The 21,155-nt window shown below is 49.5% G+C and overlaps 3 protein-coding genes across 3 annotated transcripts in view; 2 read left to right on the forward strand and 1 right to left on the reverse strand.

Moving 5' to 3' along the window:
• The window catches only part of LOC118260317 (zinc finger protein OZF-like), a 177,032-nt gene that overhangs the window by 94,669 nt on the left and 61,208 nt on the right, over nt 1–21,155 (forward strand). The window lies entirely within an intron of this gene.
• Nucleotides 416–4,815, forward strand: LOC118260293 (zinc finger protein RFP-like). The gene is made up of 7 exons (XM_035570460.2): nt 416–835; nt 1,509–1,604; nt 2,020–2,250; nt 2,413–2,435; nt 2,694–2,809; nt 3,635–3,664; nt 4,186–4,815. The coding sequence occupies exons 1-7, from the start codon at nt 416–418 to the stop codon at nt 4,698–4,700; spliced, it is 1,431 nt and encodes a 476-aa protein (XP_035426353.1). The 3' UTR covers nt 4,701–4,815.
• Nucleotides 6,360–21,142, reverse strand: LOC118260312 (E3 ubiquitin-protein ligase TRIM39-like). Its single transcript, XM_035570503.2, has 15 exons — nt 19,420–21,142; nt 19,110–19,249; nt 18,958–18,997; nt 17,545–17,993; nt 16,540–16,632; nt 15,536–15,766; nt 15,269–15,291; nt 15,017–15,132; nt 14,337–14,366; nt 13,219–13,806; nt 10,223–10,398; nt 9,611–9,730; nt 9,020–9,042; nt 8,403–8,518; nt 6,360–6,938 (listed from the first exon to the last, which is right to left on the reverse strand). The coding sequence occupies exons 4-15, from the start codon at nt 17,962–17,964 to the stop codon at nt 6,418–6,420; spliced, it is 2,457 nt and encodes an 818-aa protein (XP_035426396.1). The 5' UTR covers nt 17,965–17,993; nt 18,958–18,997; nt 19,110–19,249; nt 19,420–21,142; the 3' UTR covers nt 6,360–6,417.

Below are 21,155 nucleotides of genomic sequence, written 5' to 3' on the forward strand. Positions count from 1 at the left end.
CGATGCTGGCCCCATGTGTGTCTGCACCATTGCTTTTACAACCTTCCCAAACCTTATTCACCTTTTCCAAGGATGTCCTTCTCCATTTTTGCCAAGCCAAGCCCCCTCCCTAAATCCTCTTTGCTCCCATACCCAGCTCATTCAGGATGTGGATCTTGCCCTGAATTTTGGCAGGGATCCCTTTTCCCATCCCTGAGGAAGATCCCCAATGTATGTAGATCCATTCTGCCAATCCACAGGTACCAAGGCACCCATGCAGATATTTTGGGCATCACCTCCACTCCCCGGTCCCACCCCAGGATCATCTCTAGCTCTGCCCACCCCGAGCACTGGGGTGATGGGAAGGGAAACGCCTTTCCCTTGCGTGGAGGAAAATGAAAGTTGGTGGCTCACGGTGGTTTGCAGCGGGGGCCCCATGGCTGCACCGAGCCCTGTCGCCAAGCTCCCCAGCGAAGCCTCCTGCCCAATCTGCCTGGAGTATTTCCGAGACCCCGTCTCCATCCACTGCGGTCACAATTTCTGCCGGGCGTGCATCACCCGCTGCTGGGAGTGGTCCACGGCGAATTTCTCCTGCCCGCAGTGCAAAGAGACGGCCCCGGAAAGAAGCTTTCGTCCCAGCCGGGAGCTGGCGAGGGTCCTTGAAATAGCCAAGAGGTTGAGTTTGCAGGCAGCCAGAGGGGAGGCAGTGGAGGAGGAAGGATGCGAGAGGCACCGGGAGCCTCTGAACATCTTCTGCAAAGATGACGAAACCTTCATCTGCGTGATCTGCCGGGAGTCCCGGGTGCACCGGGCTCACACCATGCTTCCTGTGCAGGAGGCTGTCCAGGAATACAAGGTAAAGGTTTATTTTTTCCACCTAGATATGTGCTAGGAGATGAGTCGGCACCATCAGGGTGTGATGTTCCCTCTCAGCACCTTACCATGGGGCTGCAAAACATCCTACTCCCCCACCCAGGGCTGTAGTCCAGGGGCAGAAGTGTTGTCCTCCCCCCTTCTGGGTGTTTGTGATCTGACCACTTTCGAAATGACAACATAGACCACGCACCGGTGTTTCCACTGCCTCTCTTCTCAGCCTGGTTGAGCAGTTAATCTAAAGATATTCCACAGCCAAAGGGGTGAGGTCTTCATCCCCTCTCTCCCCTTGCAAAACTCAAGCCTTTGTCCAGCTCTTGTGATTAGCAGACATCTGTTGATCCTGTGATGCTCTCTAAACCAGCAGGGAAATGTCCCAGAAAAAAAAAGAAAAAAACAACTGCTTTTTTTTTTTTCTGTATCAGTAAGTTAAATCATCTTGAGAAAGGAAAAGAGCAGGTGGAAAAAACTTTCTCCACTTTGTGGCATTTATTTCAATTTGAAGCATTCCCAGTCCTAAAGTTTGGGATCCTTCTGGGCCAAGAGAGTCACGAGAAGTTCTGGAGTTGAGCACAGCTCAATCCCTATTCCAAGTGTCTTTTTTTTTAGGCTGTCTGCACTCTCCAAAGACATGGGGTCTTGTTTTCTTCCTTCAGGGACAAATCCAAGCCCATCTGCAAACACTGAAGGAGGACAGAGACAGACTCCTGGGCTTTCGAGAGGCTGAAATGAGGAGAAACTGGGAGTATTTAGTAAGTGTCTATTTTTTTGGCGCAGGGATGGAGTCTGGGTATCTCCCTTTGGCTTTAGATGAAATGCTGCATGGATAATCATCCTACTGAGCAGTGGGTATGGGGTCTCTCTACATGGACCAAGCCAAATGCTGCCTGACTTATTTTTACTGGATTGTAGGGGAAAAAAAATATAAAAGGCAGAGCCTGGAGCCCTGAAAGGGGCTCAGTTGCTGAATGCCAAGCAAATTCTGAGTGGGTTTCTTGTTCTGGATGGAGAATAATGTCTGGATGTGTTGGAAGTCGTCAGGATGTCCCTGCTGTAACACATGTTAGGATGCTCTGGGCACTGACCCTTTCTAGGTGTGCATTCAATGGCCAGTGCAGGACTTTGCTGCCTCATTCTGCACCCACCTCTTGTGTCCCCTCCTCACAGGAGAAGACCGAGGCCGAGCGGCAGAAGGTTTTGAGCACATTTGAAGGGCTGCGTCTCTTCCTGGAGGACCAGGCACGTCACATGCTGGCTCAGCTGGCGGACCTGGAGAGGGCCGTAGAGAAAATGCAGGAAGAAAACATCACCAACCTGACAAAGGAGATCTCTCACCTGGATACCCTGATCCAGGAGATGGAGGAGAAGTGCCAGCAGCCAGCAAGTAAATTTCTGCAGGTGAGGAACTATTAAATAGAGCTTGGCTAACACAACCTGGCTCTGGGTATTGACCCATGATGCAGCTAAACCTGGTTGTGCTTGCTCCAAAGCTGCTGGGGTTTCAGTAGATGTTTTACTGCCAAGATGCACTCCCTGAGTTTCCTATCCCTTCTCTTCCAGGACATCAGAGGCACCTTGAGCAGGTATGGATGGGGTTTCCTGAACTTCTTCTCCCACCCCCAACCTGGGGAGGGGGTTGGACCTTCTGTTGAGCAGGACAGGCACAGGTTTGGTTTCATGGACTGTGGTTGAGAGCAGAAGTGTCACTACCCATCACAGAATATACAACATGTTTATTAAAGCCTGCACCAGCTCCTTTGAGCTATGGGTGTGCACGAAATATTTCTTGGTGTCTCTCAGAGTTGCATCCTGACCTCTCCTTTCTCTCCCTCTTCCTCTAGGTTTGGGAAGGAAAACTTCCAGCAGCCCACGTTGCTTCTTCCAGAGCTGGAAAATAAAATCAGTCACTTCAGGGAGAAAAATATTGCTCTAGAGGAGACTCTGAGGAACTTCAAAGGTATTGAGCATGGACAGGGATGGGGAGATGGAGCAATGTCTGTGGGGGCACAAATTGCATCCGCTTAGAGCATAAATCATATTTATTGGAATCGGTGGGGGGAATTGTGATGGACTTTTTGGAGATGAAACAGTTGTCAGGCAAAACCCAGGTGCTCTTCAGGCTAATTCTATAATGGGAATCCAGCCTGCCTGCCTTTGCTAGAGTTGCCCAACCTTTTCCAAATGAGAAATGTGAGATCCAGCTGGCTCCACCTGCACTGTGATGTGGATCTGTGCTGAGATACCCCCCTAAAATAACCTCTGTGCTGGGAGGAAGCCTTCAGAAAAACCAGAGCACACAGCCAGGGAAGGGGGTCCTGGTCCCTGGCAAGGACATCCAAGGGACCAGGATTGCATTTACACTGCGGTGTGAACATCAGCATCTTCTCACATGCACAGACTCAACACTCCTTCCCACTTTGATTCAGAAAGCTCTAGCTGAAAATCAACTCAAATTAACGATTAATTTTAGCTTCCAGCCAACTCTGCTCCCCAGCATGCAGTGGGTAGTGGATTTCCACTTCTTTGGGGGCAACCTGCTCTTAAAATGATTTTGAAATCCCTGGTTGAGGAAATAGTATAGAAAATGGTCCTAATCCTAAACGTTTCTTGTTTCCTTTTGGTCTCCTTGGATTGTGCATCACATTTCTTCCATCTCCCTGCAGACATCTCGCACAAGGTGTGATCTGAGCAGGGCAGAACAACCTCTCTGCTTTCATATTCACACCGGCGCCAGCATGTTATATCAGATAGATAATGTCTCTCTTTCTTCCCTCTGTTTTAGACATCCTGATGTTTGAGCTGCCTGAAAAGAGTAAGTCCATCTCCTGAAGCTGAGGGAGTGGGAAAACCCAAGGGAAGGCTGAGCCCAGCATGGGACGGGCTATGAGTTGGAGGCTCATTTGGGGAAGATGCCTCTGTGTCTGAATGACAAAATGAGAGGGAGGGGGGAAACATCATAAGGAGTCAGGGAAACACCATAAAGAGTCAGGGAATCCTCACCACAAGGTGTTGATGGATTCACTTCTCTCAATGCTAAGCTACATGAAGGTCAACTCTGTTCCTCATACCTGTATGTTCAGGGACCAAATGCCTAGTTTGACATTTTTTTTGAGCCAAAAAGTCTCCTAGGCTTGGGGTTTGCTCTCCTACTCCCTTGGGAAGCTTCTTCTGATGTTCACCTGGGTGCTGTGGAATGGTGAAGGCAAACAACATCGGAAAGGGTAGAGCATCCCAAGAGATGGGATGAATGAGTGCTGCAGGACATCCCCGCTCAGCCCTAGCAGCAAGGCAGAGCCTGGGGCCATGGGGAAATGTTTTGGTTTCCTTTTCCAGTGAATGTGACCCTGGATCCAGCCACGGCTCACCCCCAGCTCGCCGTGTCAGAGGACAGGAGGAGCGTGAGGTGGGAAGATGCCCAGCAGGATGCATCTGATGAGGGATTTGGCCCCGATCCCTCCGTGCTGGGCTGCGAGGGCATCACCTCGGGGAGATGCTGCTGGGAGGTAGAGGTGACACCCAAAGGCTCCTGGGCTGTCGGTGTGGCCATGGAGTCTCTGAAGAGGAGGGAAGAGACCCCTGTGAGCCCCGAGATTGAGCTGTGGTCTATGGGTCTCTGTGAGGGCCAGTTTTGGGCTCTCACCTCCTATGAGCGCACGCCGTTATCCCAAATCCAGGTCCCCAGAAGGGTCCGGATCACCCTGGACTATGAGAGGGGTCAGGTGGCTTTTTTTGATGTCGATAGGAAGGCCTTGATCTTCATTTTCTCAGCAGCCTCATTCAAAGGGGAGAGTGTTCACCCCTGGTTCTTGGTGTGGAGCGAGGGGTCTCAGATAACATTGTGTCCCTGAAGCTCTTCCTTCTTACCCAAACACAAATTTTATGTCCCCAACACCCCCATTCCTAGCACTTTGGAGGACTCCTACCAAACTCCTAGTAGGCCTTTCTGGCCTCTCTTCCTATTCTCAGTGACCCCAAAGGGCTAAGCTTCTCTGTGGGTTAGTGTCCCAAACTGTAATTGCCAATTTGGGGTATCAATGGCTGACAGTTGGACCACGCCTGCCCCGAAACATCTTGCACCAGACTGGCAGCTTCTCCAGTCTTAGGGTTTCAGATGAAGTAAAAAGGTTTACATGCTGCGACGTTCTTCTGTCTGGTTATTCACTGCTTCTGGATGTCAGGTTCATGGGGATTAAGGGGAAGTCACCAGGATTGGCATGGGTTTCTCTTATCTGTAGAGGTCAGAATGTTTTATTTCTAGGCTGGGCACTGCAAACTCAGTACAACAGATGGAGAAAAATAGGGACATTTATACATCTGAGTTATCTGACAGATTTTAAGCATGACCCTGAGGATGGGGGAAATCACATCTGCAAAATTTATTGGCAGTTTCAAGGGGGACTGGACTTTTGGCTGACTAAGTCCCATTGCTGGTATCTGCACAGAGGCTATGAGTTGGTTATGCCTGCACCCAGGTAGGTCCACAAGCCCCGAGAAGGTGACCTAGGGCCATCCTTGAAAGCCACATGCCACACTGATCTCAATCAGAGAGAAAGACATGGGGGAAGAAAATATTTTATTATTAATGGTTGTTACAGCGTTATGAGGCTTCAAGTATCAATCATTTGAGGAGAAGGGAGAAAACGGTTGAGGCTCAGGAGCAGCTTGGCTGTGGGTGAATTTTCCATCACAAATATCTGGACTGGCCACCTTTTATAAGGGAGGAACTCTCTGTTGTAGGGCATTTTTCCCATGCAACTAATGGTATGTTGGAGGAGGATGCATCTGAACAGATAGGGCTGGGGTTGGTAGCATTTTGGTTAGGCTTTGCCAACTGGGCCTTGTGATTCCTCCCCACCCACACATTATAACTTTTACTGATCAGTTTTATGTAATTAACCCTCTTTTTCCCCAAATTGGTTAGATTAAAACATTGTCTTGGGGGTTTAGCTAAAAGCTCCAGCCAGAATTAGCATTTTTGCTTACAACATCTAGGCAGAATTTCATATCCAGCTCCCCGCATTCCATCCATGATTTAAAAAACAGGCAGATAAATGCAAAGAGAGAGCCAAGAAATTAAAAAGCTCTTGAGATTTGAAATGATGCCTCAAGGTTTTATACAATACTCCCAAGTGAACGACATCTCTTGAATTTTTTATTTAAAAAAAAAAAAAAAAAAAGCAAAGTTTGGACCACTTGATTTGAATATGACCGTCTCAGATAGGGACAACTATATTTGATCAAGGAAACCTGATATAAACTTGATATAAATGTGATATAAACCCTGGGAAATTTTGCCTTTCAGACACCGTGGGTTTTTTCCATTTGCCCACCATTTTCCACTTCCACACCCCAGGTCCCCTCTGCAGCACTTTTCCCTTTTTTTTTTTTTTTTTTTTGCCCCACTTTCCTCACTGATATCAACCCCCTAGTCTCATGGGGATGAAGGATGTTTAAAAGCTAAAGTCCCCTCATTTCTTCTGTTCCCTATGGCCCCAAGGGTAGCACGGGAAGCAAGCGGTTGTCCAACGAGGCAATGGAAGGTGGAGGGATGCTGATGTTCGTGTCTCAGGGACACAGCCTGAGCTGAGACCTGGCCCCCACCACCCAGAGCCATGGGCGGACCCTCTCCCCAGTGAATGAAGCTCGGGAAAAAATGAATATAAGCCCCCCTTCGTCAGCGTCGAAAAATGCCACCGTCCCTCCAGCATAGTCCAGGTGGACGCTGACCCTCCTGGGCAACATCCGCAGGGGTAGGAGGGTCACCTTGTGGGTGGTTAGTGCCCGGACCTGTCCCCCCCACTTCTCCACTCCCCAAATCCCCCCTTTGGGACAGAGGCTGAGTTGTCCCTTCCGAGCGATGGACTCTTTGGCCACCCCAATGGCCCAGTCCCCTTCATCCCCCACCTCCACCTCCCAGCAGTGCCGCCCGGTGGCAAAGCTCTGGTAGCCCAACACGAAGGGCCAGTAGTCGAATCTTTTGGGGTTATCGGGCAGGTCCTGCCGTGCTTCCCCACGTCTTACGCTCTTTCGGTCCTCAGAGAGGATGAGGTCGGGGTGAGCCGTGTCAGGGTCCAGGGTGATGCTGGCTGTGGGGTGGGGGACAAGGTGTGTGAGGAGCAGGGTTGAGGCCTTGAGGATATGGGGGGCTACAAAAAAAACATGGACACACTGGAGATAGTCAACAAAGGGCTATGAAGGGGATGAAGGAACCGGAGCATCTCTGCTATGAGGAGAGGCTGAAAGCTGGGCCTGCTCAGCCTGGAGAAGAGGAGGCCCATCAAGGCCTATCAATCCCACAAGGGAGGTGCAGAGAGAACAGGGCCATACTCTTCTCAGTGGTGCCCAGTGCCAGGACGAGAAGCAATAGGCACAAACTGGAACACAAGAGGTTCCATCTGAACATCAGGAAGTGCTTCTTTCCTGCACAGGTGACCAAGCACTGGCACAGGTTGTGCAGAGAGTTGTGGAGTCTCCAACCTTGGAGATCTTCAGAAGATAGCTGGGAAAGGTCCTGGGAAACTTGCTCTATGTGGCCCTGCTTGAGTAGGGTGGTAGGACCAAATGGACCTAGAGGTGCCTTCCAACCTCAAACACTCTGTGAGGGGACCAGCAGGACCCAGGCTGGCATCAGAAGGGCAAAAAGGTCCTGAAGCAGAAGGTGCAAGAAGCATGGAGGCCCCTCTCACATGCAGGTGCTGTACATCAAGCAGAAAGACTGTTTTGAAGCCCCAAACCACCAAGAAGACAAGGTGCACAGTGGGTGTAGTAACAGCAACAGGCTCATGCAGACATTTTTGCTGACTTTCTGCTGCTTTGGCCAGAAAGAAATGCTGAGGGGAGAAAAAAATCAAGGAAAACAAAACAAGACAGCAAAGTCTCGAGTACTTCATCTAGAGTGAGCGTCAACTGTAGGACAAGGCCAGACTGGTTCAGCTAACCCTGTGGTTTAAAAAAAGAGCTAAAATCTGAAGACAGGGCTGATGAATGAGGTCAACCCACTTGCCATATTTGTTTCAGGGAAATGGTTAGGTATCAAGGCAAGGGCTCTGCCCTGGGGCAGGCTTCCTCAAGTGTTACACCGAGATTCTGGCTGCAGGGTTAAGAAAACTAGTTTGGTTGCCCTGATTTTTTGTATTCTTCCTTCAGCATCTATTTTTGGCCAATTTGGACATGGTTTATGGGTCTAGGCACACCTTTGTCTAACAGGTACGGCTGCTTTAGTTTCTCATGCTCAGCAAAAGGCAATTTGGGGATAGGCGAGGCTGGAGGGGAACAGAGACAGAGAGCAGCCCATCCATGAACATTTTTCAGGAACTGCAACAAAACATATGTAATTAAGAGTGTGGCAAATGAGGCATTAAGTCGTGTGGGTCTCAATTTGTTATTTCTTTTGCCCGGGAATAGGTTTTGCTCTTCCATCTCAGGTTCTCTGCAGTATTTATGTTCCCAAAGAACATCCATAATGAGCTACAGGCAGGTCAGCTCTTCCAGCTCTCACCAAAATACAACCAGTCTATTATTTTTTTCCCTCCTAAAACCCTTCTCAGTACCTTGAAGCTTCTTCAGGGTTTCCTTCAGAGCGCTACTCCTCCATGAGAAATGACAGAATCTCTCTTCTGGCTCTGGTGAAACATTCACTGGCAACTGGAAAGTCACTTTCCCACACCTGGAGAAAAAGCACCACCACAATTTCCAGAGTGGTTGTCATAGAGAATGTCATCATTTCAGGAAATCTGATGCCACCAGGAATGAGGTGATGGTGATGCTCATCCCCTTGACAACCCAAACCTCAAGAAAAGCAAAGGCTGAACTTCCTTGCTTGGATTAATTAATTCATTACTTTTTGATAGAGAAAGGCGCTGCTTGGACAGACTAAGCAAGAGAAAAGAGTCAAGCTATTGCAGTGAATTAAAACTATCCTTTGCCATATGGAGGTTTAATTTTGAGACTAAAGCTCCTTTGATCATTTTAACTCCAAAATGGTCAAGAAAGGATCCATTGGGAAGAGCAGATACAAACACATAGCAGTGGTCCCCAAAATACCCTTCCAGACTCTTGCAATTTCCCTGAAGCAGAAGAGTATCCAGCAGCCAGTGATGAGTTTTCTCCTCTATGGTCATTGCTTGTTGAAAAAGTCAAGAAACAGCTTTTCAGAGAGTCCACCTACCTGGTCACAAGGCTTTTCACGTCCTAGGGACAGAAGAGAGAAAGAAGAAAGGAAACTCAGGTCGCCGTGTGAGCCATTTTCTACGTAAATCACAGAATTAGTGAATTGTCCACCTGAGGATGGACCTCTCGGGTCTCTGCCCCAAGCCTCTGCATGGAGGAAGGTCAGCCAGCTCAGCTTGCTCAGGGATGTGTCCAAGGAATTTCTGGCTGTTCAAGGATGGCAATGCCCCCATGAAGAAGGACTCTGTCCCAGGGAGGCACCTCTCTTACAAGGAAGAATTGTGTCCTTAGATTTCACCAAAATTTCTCTTGCTGCAATGTGTACTGATCAATTGCCTCTCATCCTACACTGGACACCTTGGAGAAGAGGCTGTTTTACTCCATAATGCCACTAAGCCATTGCAGACCAGTGGGGCCCCGGGGAGAATTAACAGACATTAACAGCCCTGAGCAACCCCCCCCCCGGGACCCTCTGCCCATTGCCCATGCCAGCAGCTATTTGGGGTCACATTCCTAAAGATGGGGTCCCCTTCCTAAAGATTTTCCCTTGAAAAAATTTCCCTTCCCTCAGCCGGAGGAATTCACTCACCGATTGCTGGCTCTTCTTATCCTGTGCTTTTGTCAGGCTGTCCAGCTGGGAAATCTCCTCTGAGAGCTTGGTGCTGGCTTTTGCTTGCCTCTTCTCAATCTCATTTTTCAGGTCTTCCAGCTGTGAAAGCAAGAAAAGCTCATGTCCTCCTGGGAACCTGCAGCATACCCGAAATCCAAGCACGGTTTGCCAGAGCTGAGCTTCTCTCCTTCCCTTTTAAGATGCAAACAAAGGAGCAGTGGGACAGGAAATACCACGAGGAATTCATGGAGAGTCATTTGCCACAGGAGGAGCTCACCGTTCAACCTGAATCCCTACCAACTTTTTGCTGAATTCCTGGAGAAATCGGGGAGGTGGAATCAAACTCGATGCTTAAAAAGAAAAAAGAAAAAAAAAAAAAAAAAAAAAGGCAACACAGATTTGGGCAGAAAGATGCTCCCTGCTGATAAAAGCCACAATCAGCTTTGCATGAATTTGGGCGGAAGGCTGTGATGGTCCTAGGCTTAACAACACAGCAGTGGTGCAAAGGAGCCAAAAATGATCTAAAGAAATGACCCTAAAGATGATATCTTACTGCCCAGGGACTGACAGGTCAGGGAGGCTGACACCTACCAGATCCTCCAGGTTTCTGCACTCCAGGGTAGCTCTCCTTCCTCGGAGACCTTCTCTCGCTTCCTTCAGAAAACCTAATATCTGTCTGAATTTCTTCTGAAGCAAACTAAGAAAACCTGTTTTTATCCCTTTGATGGGGCTGGATCTTTCTCTTCCTGTTCCTCCCCAGTCCTGGGCTTACGAGTGTGTTGAGCCTGCAAGTCTGCTCTTCGCGCCATGTCTCCTGGGCAGGAGGTGGTGACACCCTTGGTCAGACGTGCTGGGAGCGCTGGGTTTCTTCCTTGTCAATCTTCCAGCTTCTTATCCTGGGGAGATGTTGAGGGCTTTTGCCTCGTTGCTTTTGTCATCTTCCTTTTAGGAGAAAACCATCAGCCTTCCATGGAAAAGGGGCTGGAGGCAGAAGACATTCAGGCTGCCAGGGAGTGAGGAACTTTTGAGGCTTGGTGGGGGTGTGGATGGGGAAAACGTAAGAAAAACAGGAGGGAGATGTTCAGCCAAAACCTTGGAAGAGGGATTGTAACTGCATGCATGCAAAGGAGCACGAGTCGGGGTCCTCGGGACCCCTACCATGCCTTTTGCATCCCATCATTAAGCCATAATATGCCCTCCAAGAAGCACTGCCCTGGCTCTTAGCTCACAGAGAAATATTTCCTAGCAACCTCTAACCCACTGGCTTTGTGTTAAGCTCCATGGCTAAATGCTTATGTTTTTATTATTATTATTATTTGCATCATTTGGCCAGGTTTGGAGAGGCGAGTCCCATTTCCAGTAAATTAGTCCCATCAGGAAGAGCCCCAGGGGAGTCGCTTGCTCCGGGAGCAGAAGGACTGGAAGCAAAACCCCTACAAGCACTTCCCAGGGAAGTGTGGCCTGGGGTGAACAGGTTGGGATGCTGCTGCCTTCCCTGCCAGTCATGGGAGGTGGGTGCAGAGGGGTGAATAGGGGCATTTAATGAGTCATCTCTGCTGGGCTGCTTTGCTCTTTGGAGGAGGACAGCTCCTCAGCATCAGCAGAGCCTGGGGCACAGCTTCTTTCATCTCCAAATGAGGTGCCTACGGTTGAGCAAACAGGGTGCACCCTAAAAAGGGTCTGCTTCTCCCTGCTGATTATGGAGCCTGGAAAACCAGCTGGGGTGGAAACCATCCGCATTGCAAATTTCTGCAGCAGAGTGACACCCTGGAAGGGGATTGGAGCTGGGAGAGGGCTGGATGGAGATCAGAGGCACCGAGGGATTCTGTGGCCCTAAAGTCAGAAGAAAATCGGTCTCTACCTCCCAAGTCTTACTGGAACTCGGTGTTTTGTCTCATGTTTCTCAGCAGCTGCTGCTTCTTAGAGGAGCTTGATGGCACCGCAGCACCCCAGGGACCGACAGCAACCCACAACCACGTCCTTGCAGAGCAGACCGAGATCTTTTCCCCTTCTTTACCCAAATTTCTCCTCCGGTCCTTGCTGCAATGACAGCAAAGACATTTCATAGTCCCCTCTGCCTTTCCTAGCCAGACTTGGTTTGGTTTCAGGATTCAGAGACAACACACAGGGTGATAAAGATGACAAATGGCTTCAGACCCCTCCCTGGCAGAGATAAGGGAAAGGGAATGACATGGGACAAAGAGCAAAAACCTTCAAGGCCATTTGAACTAAAGTCTTTTCCCACAGCACTAATTGTACCAACACTCTCCCTGCTTTTTTATTTTTATTTTTGTTAATCCTGATGCTTAAGCTCCTGCACAGACTTCAGGTCATTTCTAGCTTTGCAGAAAGCAGATTTTCCATCCTGCAGTGAAATTCTCTGTGTTTCCCAACTGATGGGACCAGGTGATGCACAAAACTGAGGGACGTGGATGGAGGAAAGATATCATAGCACAGCAAATATCACTATCAAGACACCACCAGCCCTCGGCGGTACCTGTGGGTATGGTGAGATGGGGCTTTGTCACAGTGAGCCCACTCATATCTCATCTGTTATTCTGAGCCTGATGTCGTCTGCTCCCTCCCACTCTCTCTTTCGGTTCCTCTTCTTGGTTCTATAATCAATAACCTGTTTTTATTTCGGAGATGCTGCTTCCTCTTTTGGGTTTCCTTAGAAAAACATCAGTTTTTGAGGGAATCCATGTAGGTGAGCTAGAGAAAAATGTAAGCACTTGTATTTTGCCTGTCCACTCTGGCTGCTTTTTATAGTTGAGGAACATCTAACTGGCACAGCTGCAGGAGCCTCCAGTAAAAATTATCCCATCTTCTTCCTCCTCAACAGCCAACAGGAAGAAATGGGCTTTTCTTGGGAGTTATCCAGCAAGGTGACGTGTAATGGTGTGGAAAAGTGCCTTTGAGGTGGGTTTGTTTCCCTTCACTGCCTGCAGAGGGGGCTCGAGTGACTGGAGAAGGTGGAAAGGTAAGCAAGGTGTCCCCAGCCTGTGCTACTTTTAATTTTTTTTGACTGAAGACAAATCCAGAAAAATACATCCATAGAGAGGCAGAAAATGGAGAGTGCAACACAACTTCTTTTTTTTTTAAATTCAAAATAAATATCAGAGATCTAGACAGAGATAGAGACCAGCTCCCCAAACCAAACCAGGCATTGCTATTTGCGATGAAAGACCACCTCCTTTTGCAGAACAGACTCTGGATCTGCCTCACAATTGATGTCAGAAAGAAAACATTCTGGAAAGAGACATAGATTTATATATAGGAGGATTCAGTTAAAGGCAGAATAAATAAGACCACATGTTTGAAAGCCCTGGGTGTTCTCCAGTCTCGATCAACCCCTTTGTTCCCTTCATCCCTCATACTGGTTGATCCTTCCTCCTCGCTGCTGTCTAATGGTGTCCCCATCTCCCCATCCTCATCTAGAGGTGCCATCCCAAAGCTCTTGATGGAGAGGGACACAGGGGACAGAGCAGCAAGCCCCCTTGGCACGATGCCCCAAGCAACCACAGCAAACAGCTGGCATCACACAGGAGATGTCCCTTTCATTAAGGATTGATGGACATCTCAAGGACAAATCCGGAGGGGAGACCTGAACCCAACCCAATCCAGAGGGGACATCAGCTGCCCAGTCATGGACTGCTCCTCTGAGGATGAGTTTTGGGTGATTTCTTGCAAGCGGGCCCCCATCCCCATCTTGAACCAAGGGAGGACCCTCTCTCCATTGAATGAAGCCCTGCTATAAACCAAGATGGGAGCACCGTCATCCGAGCTGAAAAATGCCACCCGACCCCCTTCGTAGTCCAAGGAGACCCATATCCTCCTGGGAAGCTGGTTCAGGCGCACGTTGGCACGGGGGGATGTAAGGGAGTGATAAGCCTCCAGCGCCCAGATACCCTCCTTGGGGGTGAGGCTCATGGGTCCCTTCCTCTTCGCTGTCTCTCGGGCCACCCCTAGAGCCCAGACACCCCCCTGTCCCACCTCCACCTCCCAAAAATGCCTCCCCGAGGTGAAGCCCTGGCAGCCCAGCACGCAAGGCTCAAAGTCGAATCTCTCTGGGTTGTCCGGGAGGTCCTGCGGCACCAGTTGACCCCTGACTTGTTTTTGGTCCTCAGAGAGATGGAGGTTGGGGTGAGCCGTGGCTGGGTCCAGGGTCACGTTGGCTGCAGGAGAAGAGAGAATGAGAGTAATGGAGGTAGGACTTGGCCTTGGGAGAGGCTGGAGATGTTTCTCCTCCTCCCGGTGGCTGGGACTGATCCTGCTCTCCTTCCTCCCCAAGTTCTGGGTATTTTAAGAGAAGTGTGAGCAGGTTTGGGGCCGGTGCCAGACTTGGGATCCCCCAGCAGAGATGCCCCTGGATGGAAGGAGCAGGGGAAGAGGACAAGCTGCAGGGCAGCACAGGGTGGGAGGGCAGAGGCATGGGGAGAGGATGGCTAGAAATTCACTGGGGGAGAAGGGGAAGCACAAATGCTCTTAGGTGTTCCCTCCGCCTGGCCCCCAGAGGGGTGTTTGACTTTATAGGACCACATCTCAGCCCCTGGATGCACCAGGAGCATCACAGCATCAGGCTGCCACCCCTCTTCCCTTTATTCCCCTTTTTCTCCCTGTGGGATCGCATTGTTTTTCCCATTGGAATCTCTTCCAAAAGCCAAAAACCACTCTCCCACCCCCCTACCAGCCATTATCGACTTACTTGGCTCTTGCAATTTAAACATCAGGCTATCTAAAAAGGAGAGAGATTTCACAGCATCAGGGTTATTTATCAGGCAAATTGGCTGCAGAGTAGCTTTATTGTTCAGGCTGGGGAGCAAAACAGCCAAAGGGGAGGCAAAACAGTCAAAGAGGAGGCTTGGAAAGGGAAATATTGAGGATGTAAGGGCTTAGCTATGTAAAATCTCTGAGTTCACTTGCTCGGGTGATGCTGTAAGATCCACACAACTCTCCCAAAGCTGGGGGAGATGAATCTCCTAGCAAGGCTAAACTCATCTCCAAGGGGCACTAGGAGAGCAATTTCTCCCCTTGTTGTAGCATCCCTCCCTGGCTTCGTAGCCACGTGAAGTTTCCCAGCAGTTTGGAGGTAATGGGAACAACTGCACCATCATCTCCATTTGAATTTGCTTTTTACATGGGACTTGGGAAAGGAACCTCCTCTGAGCATGGCTTTTTTTTTTTTTTGCACATCTCTGCTTCCCCACCAATTCATCTTTACCCCAGGAAAAACTGCCAATGTCCTTCTCTGGTTAAGTTTCAGCTGCGTTTATTTACAGCAGTTCCTAGGTGGGTTTTGCATTAGCAGCCAGCACACAAGAACCCAATTTCTCACAGATATCAGGAGCAGGAAGCAACGTGCCCTCTCCTGACCCTTCTCGGTACCTTGGCATTTCCTTAACGTGCATCTCACGAGGACATTTTTCTGAAGAAAGTCCTCAAGTCTTCTTTCCAGACTGGGGGAAATCTCCACTGGAGGGTTGAACTTCATCACCTCACAGCTGCAAAGAGGGCAAAAGAGTGGAGATGTGGAGGAACCCTCGGTGATAGGGTGAAACCTTGACCTCAGGATTTGCCCTGGTGGCTTCCAAACCTCTCCAAACATCAGAGTGAAGGGAAAATGAGGAGCCGTGTTACCTTTTCAAGAGCCTTCTGATGTCCTAAAGGTGGGAAGAGAGAGGAAAGACAGTCATGGAAGAGGAACACCAAAGGCTGCTGCTTCTGACAAAGGTTATATTTTTTTAAATTCAATGCAGTGGCAAAGAATGACCCTGCCCATGTGATGATCCCACCTGTGGACAAGAGACACCAGGGAGCTCACATTGAGCTGAATTTGGGCTCCCAAGTCTTAGGGTTTGCTCTCTCCCTCCACTTCCCACCTGCCCTGATGCCTTGGGCTCTCACCAGCAGGAATTTGCTCGCCGGCTGCTGGAATTTCCCCTCCATCTCCCAGATCAGGGTGTCGAGGTGGGCCATCTCCTCTGAGACCTTCACCACTGCTTCCTCCTGGACCCTGGAGATGGCCCGGTCCAGATCTGCCAGCTGGGTCAGGAGGAGGCGCTCTTGGTCTTTCAAAAACTGGTGCAACTGCTCGAATTCACACACTATCTTCTTCCCTTCGTTTTTGGTTTTCTCCTGCCAGGACAAGAGAGAGAAAACCAAAGGGATAAGAGGGGCAGGAGACCTCCCCATGCAGCAGATATGCCCACCACAATCTTTACAGCTGGCCAAACCTTCCCTTGTGGATTTTTTTTGAGTGTAGTTTCTCTCGAAGGGATATTTCTGGGGTGGACTGGGTTTGTCTTTATGCAGGCTGCAACAACCCCATCCCATTGTGGAAGGAAAACAGCTGGAATCGCAGTTGCCTTGGGTGTGAGATGTGTAGGAAAGGGGGGGGGGCTCCCAAAAAAACCTCACCACACCCAAGTAAAACAGATTATTGCTTCAAGGCCATGGGGCTGGTGTCAGGATCCCATGCCCTGGGCAATATTCAGATAATGCAAGGTTGAAATTAACACCAAAGAAAAGCCAAAACCATCTGGCTGGGGATTTAGAGACCAGGGATAATTTGGGAGGCTCAGCCTGGAAGCAAAACCAAAGGAGGGAATTGGAAATGAGCTCTGTAAGAAGGAGATTTACAGAATTTAGGAGGAAAAACTCCCAGCCAATGCATCTGTAGGCTCTCTCCTCTCCTGGAGCTCTGTGCCTCCTTGCAGGGGAGCTGCAATGCTATCTCCCCGGCGCAGCCTGTTGCAAAACGCCAGCAGATAAACCCAGGCTCGGCTGCCTCGCAGCTCCAACAGCAAACCACTCCACAAGCCGAGGATGCAAGATCCAGCCTCAAAACACACCAGCAAAACCAGGGTTTGGTGGAGAAGGAAAAGAAACCCTCCTCCAGGGCAACCTACCAAGTACAAGTTTTTCCTTGCTCTGGATTTTCTGCTTTCCAGGTATTTTTCTCTCTCTTCCTTTAAAAGCTGGAGGCGAGCCTGGATTTCTTCCTGTGACAGAATAAAAAATGTAAATGGAAGAGATGGGAAAAATATTTTTTTTCCACTTAAACACTTCCTCCCCCTTGCATCAGATGGGGGAGGCTTTGAACAGGCGCAGAGCTGGGGGATGAGAAAGGTTCATGAGCAAGCTGTGCTGTTCTGGAATTATTTGCAAAGTAAATGCAACCTGCAAACACCAACCTTGCTGCAAGCACAGTGAAAAAAAATCTTCAAGGGAGCATAACACCAGCAGAAATCAACAGCTGATGGGAGGCGTGCAAGAGCAAGATAACCACGTAGTGAGATTTTGCTCAAAAACACTCCCAGCTTCCCGTAAATGGTGGCTCTGGGATGCCTGTCTCTGTATTTAATAGCCCTTAGTGGACTGGTTTAATGTTTGGTGTACAAGGAAACGAGAAAAAGTTTGGATCTGGAGGAAAAGAGAAAAGGAGCAGAGAGAAGGGGAAGAGGCAGCAGAAAATTATTTATCTGTATGGGAAATTAAAGACACGAGGAAGAGGGGAACAAAAAAGCAGAATTGCCTTGAATAACTGATTCAATCATGGGGAGAAAAAAATGAAGAATTCCTGAGCATTTTCCCTTATTCTGGATATTACTCATAGTTGGTATTCAGCACCTCTGACTCAACAGCAACGTAGCTTTTTTTTCTTTCTCCACAGCTGTAGGTGAAGGTCAATAAATTAAAGGAGGGATGGGGTGGGAAATCCCCATGGGAACACTGCAAAGAACCAAAGGTCCCGGCAATAAAATGTAAACAGGAAGCCTGTGGGTGACACCCGAAGATCCCCGTTGGCATCTGCACCACGGGGGTGGGTGGATGCATGCAACGGGCTGCGTTTTGCCCTTACCAAGGGATTTTTGGTGTGCTGGGAAAGCTGCGAGCACATCCCAGTGCTTTACCTTGTACTCTTGGGCAGCCTCTTCGGCGGGGAGCACGGTGTGGAAGCGGTGAGCTTGGGACCGGTCGCATACCGTGCAGATGGGCTGCTGGTCCTCCTTGCAGAAGAGTTTCAGAGCCTCCTGGTGCTGCTGGCACCAACCCTCGTGCCCCGCTGCTCCTCTGCCTGCCTGCAGGCTCAGCTGCTGGGCGATTTCGGCGATCTTGGCCAGCTCCCTGCTGGGACGGAAACTTTTGTGCGAAGCCGTCTGCCTGCACTGGGGGCAGGAGAAGTTGGCCTCCAGCCCTTCCCAGCAGCGGGTGATGCATTCCCGGCAGAAGTTGTGGCCACAGGGGATGGAGACGGGCTCCTGGAAATAGCCCAGGCAGATGGAACAGGAGGCTTCACCTTGCAGGCTCTCCGAGGGGCTCTGCGAAGCCATGGCTCTGCCTCCGGGAGAGGATCACCGCTCTGCAGGAAGAAGAGGGGCCCCTTCCTTCTTCTGCCAGGGGAGTTTTATCAGGGAAATCCATCCACAACCCCAAACACCACCAAACAGACCTCGAGGCTCGAAGGAGGCTGGAGAGGACAAGTGCACGCCGGGTTTCCTCCTCGCCTCCCTGTGGTTTTGGCTCAATGCCTTCCTCAGCCAGATGAGGCTCGGCAGAGAGGAGGCTGGAGGGCAGGGCACTGGGATGGGCTGGAGAAGTGGTTGAAAGCTCCTAAAACTTTGGGGTCTCAGGGGTGAGCATGAGTTAAAGGTGGGATCATGCAGCAAAGGTCTTAAACATACAGGGGCTGCGTTAGCAAAGTGGTGGGGAGAGGGGAGGCTTTGATCCACTCCATCAGCACATCTGAAGCTCCTCGTGGGGGACTGGGACCAGGCTGTGGCTCCCCAGTAAGGAGCGGACAGGGATTGGCCACCAAAGTGGATGGGAATGAAGCCCAGGATAGATGGGGAGAAAATTCATGTTTATCACCTCCCATTGCAGCAGGGTATGGAGGGTAAGGATGGTGATTTCTGCCCCCTTCCGGTTAAGTTAACCAACCTCCAGAGAAAACCAAAGAGAAATACGAAACAGAAAATGAAAGCACACAGGCCACAAATGCCTCGAAATTGCCTGTTAGCTTTTAATTCCCCATCAGTACAAGTTTACAGGAAGCCAGTCATGTAATAATTAAACAATCAAATACTTTTTTTTTCCTGTGCCTTAGGGAAGAAGGTTGAGGTGAGTGCAGCCATCCACCAGGAACCGTGGGTGGATTTTTTCCCCCTTGAAAGAAGCTGGCACATAACTAAATATTTTTCAGTTGCTCACAGCATCAAAAAAAACCTCATCCTCCCTTCCTGATAGTCCAGGGTGATTTGTATCTGCTGGGGGACCTCACGTAGACTCAAGGGTGTGATATTAGAATACCAAAGCATAGCACTGACCTCCATCTTCATTGTCTGTAAGAGCATCTCTCTCTCCCACCTGGAGGAACAGAGGAGATACATTTACTTCTTGTTGTGCATGGATATTCCACATTGTAGACTTGGTAGAGCACAATAAAGTCAGCAAAATAGACAACGTGATCACACATCACCTTTGTAGACGTTCTTTGATTTGCTTCATCCAGTGTTTGGATCACATAGGGAGCCACCAGCACTGGCCACAGACTTGTTCTGGGATGATGCTTGGTTTTGGTAGAAGGATCACCTACCTGCTCAAGTTGTTTTTGATATCCTAGAAGAGAGAAATAGAAGAGAGGCTTAGTGTCCTGGAATTCCTCCTCTTGGACTACAGAGGGCCCCACTCTAATGATGTCCCGTTTCTAGTAAGTTAGATATGAAACCAAGAGCTGGAGAACCAGCTGGTTCTCAGCTGGTGCCTTCCCAGTAATTTGGGGGTCTCACCTTCAGGATTCCACATCCTGGCTGCTGGCATTTCCTCTCCATCTCCTCAATCAACCTGTCCACTCTCGACAGCTCCTCTGAAAGCCTGGTGAGGGTTTCTTTCCCCGATTTCTGTATTTCCATGTGCAGATTTTCCAGCTGAGAGAGCAAGCACACCTCCTTCTCATCCTAGAACTTGTGCATCTGAGCACATTTGCTGAGAACCTTCTGCTTTTCATCTTCCATCCTCTTCTGCCAGGGAAAAGCCAAAACATGTAAAGAACAACAAATAGAGAGAGGCACAGGACAGGAGCATTGGGAGTCAATGGTGGTTCATGCATCCAGGTGGACTTGGGGAAGACACAGAGCCGATGCCCTTTCCCTGCATCCCTTGAGCATCGCCCACCCATGGGAGAGAGGAGTAGGAGGCATTCCTCCTCTCCTGCCCCATCCCCTGCCAAGGAGAAGCTGTGGATGCCCCTTCTCTGGAGGTGTTCAAGGCCAGATTGGACGGGGCCTTGGCCAACCTGATCTAGTGGGTTGGGACCAGGTGATTTTTAAGGTCCCTTCCAACCCGAGCCATTCTATGATTCTTCTAAGCCACTGGCTGAACTGAGATCCAGCCCTTCTCTAGCATGGTTTAAGGCAGAATATTTCCAGAATATTGCTGGAAAGTAGCATCTATTCTTTATGGAGCCACCTGGGGAGGAAGAGAATGGGAGACGCACATCCCATTTTTACCCTTCTCTAAAAGGTGCTGCCATTCTCAGTCTCCAAAGCCTGTCCTTCAAATCACTGCAGGTCTGGTGACACAAGAGCAGCTTGAGCAGGAGTTTTACAGCCTGCTGGAGCACCTAAGGGAGGTTGTGGTACAGCTGGGATGGGAGACAACCATGGACTGAAAGGGCTTCTGATGTATTGGGAGTGACAATACCAGACCAGGCAATTGTAAGGACCTCAGCACCACACCTGTATCTCTGTAGAGGTGTTGGGAAGGACTTGGAGATCTCTTGGGTGACCCTAAAGGTTCAAGCACACAGCTTCCTGCCCATCCACTGGGTACCAGAAGCAATTTCTGCCTTTGGGGTGAGGTGGGACTTCAGACTAACACCCTTCAGAGATGCTATGCACCAAAGATGCTTGCACGTCCCTGGAGATTGCTCGTGAGATGACCAAGACCTTGCAAGGTCCCAGCAGCTTTCTCTGGTTCATAGAGGGCAGCAAAGCCACCAGGGTTTGCTGAGCTGAGGGGTGGCACAGCACCATTTTCTCGATTCTTCTCTGACAAGCAAGAAAAAAGCACTTGAAATATAGAAAGACACCAAAATAAAGTTTTTTTTTTGTACACTGTTGACATATAGAGAGGACTGCCTAATAAACCCCTTGACCCAAATGTCTCTAGATAAATTCCAGAAAGGCAGTGTTGGAACTCTTCCTGTTCATCTTCACACCTCCAACCTCCGATTTCTCCCACCCCACCACTTGGATAACCCCAGCTGAAACTGATGGGGTTCAGTTCCAAAGCCTCAAATTATCAACGTTCTTGCCAATGCATTGGTGATTTTAGCTAGTGGAAAGTAGCAGTTAAGACACTTAACTCAAGGGAATCCTCTTTTTCTTTCTAGCAACTAAACCAGGAACCAGAGGCAGCTTCTTCAGCCCTGCAGGAATTTCACAGAAGAGATCAAGGTTCATCAATGAAACCCGCATGCCCGGGGCTGTTGCAAAGATTATAGGCTTCATTTTGCTGCTCCTCC

The sequence above is a fragment of the Cygnus atratus genome, chromosome 33 (genome assembly GCF_013377495.2).
Source record: "Cygnus atratus isolate AKBS03 ecotype Queensland, Australia chromosome 33, CAtr_DNAZoo_HiC_assembly, whole genome shotgun sequence".
Lineage (NCBI taxonomy): Eukaryota > Metazoa > Chordata > Aves > Anseriformes > Anatidae > Cygnus > Cygnus atratus.

What these genes read in the sequence shown, in the direction of transcription:
- LOC118260293 (XM_035570460.2), top strand. Translation starts at nt 416, where the DNA reads ATGGCTGCACCGAGCCCTGTCGCCAAGCTCCCCAGCGAAGCCTCCTGC. An exon ending in CAGCAAGTAAATTTCTGCAG is followed by an intron (nt 2,251 to 2,412) that starts GTGAGGAACTAT and finishes CTTCTCTTCCAG; the next exon opens with GACATCAGAGGCACCTTGAG. An exon ending in GACTCTGAGGAACTTCAAAG is followed by an intron (nt 2,810 to 3,634) that starts GTATTGAGCATG and finishes CCTCTGTTTTAG; the next exon opens with ACATCCTGATGTTTGAGCTG.
- LOC118260312 (XM_035570503.2), bottom strand. Translation starts at nt 17,964, where the DNA reads ATGGCTTCGCAGAGCCCCTCGGAGAGCCTGCAAGGTGAAGCCTCCTGT. An exon ending in CACGTTAAGGAAATGCCAAG is followed by an intron (nt 14,367 to 15,016) that starts GTACCGAGAAGG and finishes TCTCCTTTTTAG; the next exon opens with ATAGCCTGATGTTTAAATTG. An exon ending in AACCCTGAAGAAGCTTCAAG is followed by an intron (nt 6,939 to 8,402) that starts GTACTGAGAAGG and finishes CCCACCCCACAG; the next exon opens with CCAGCATCACCCTGGACCCT.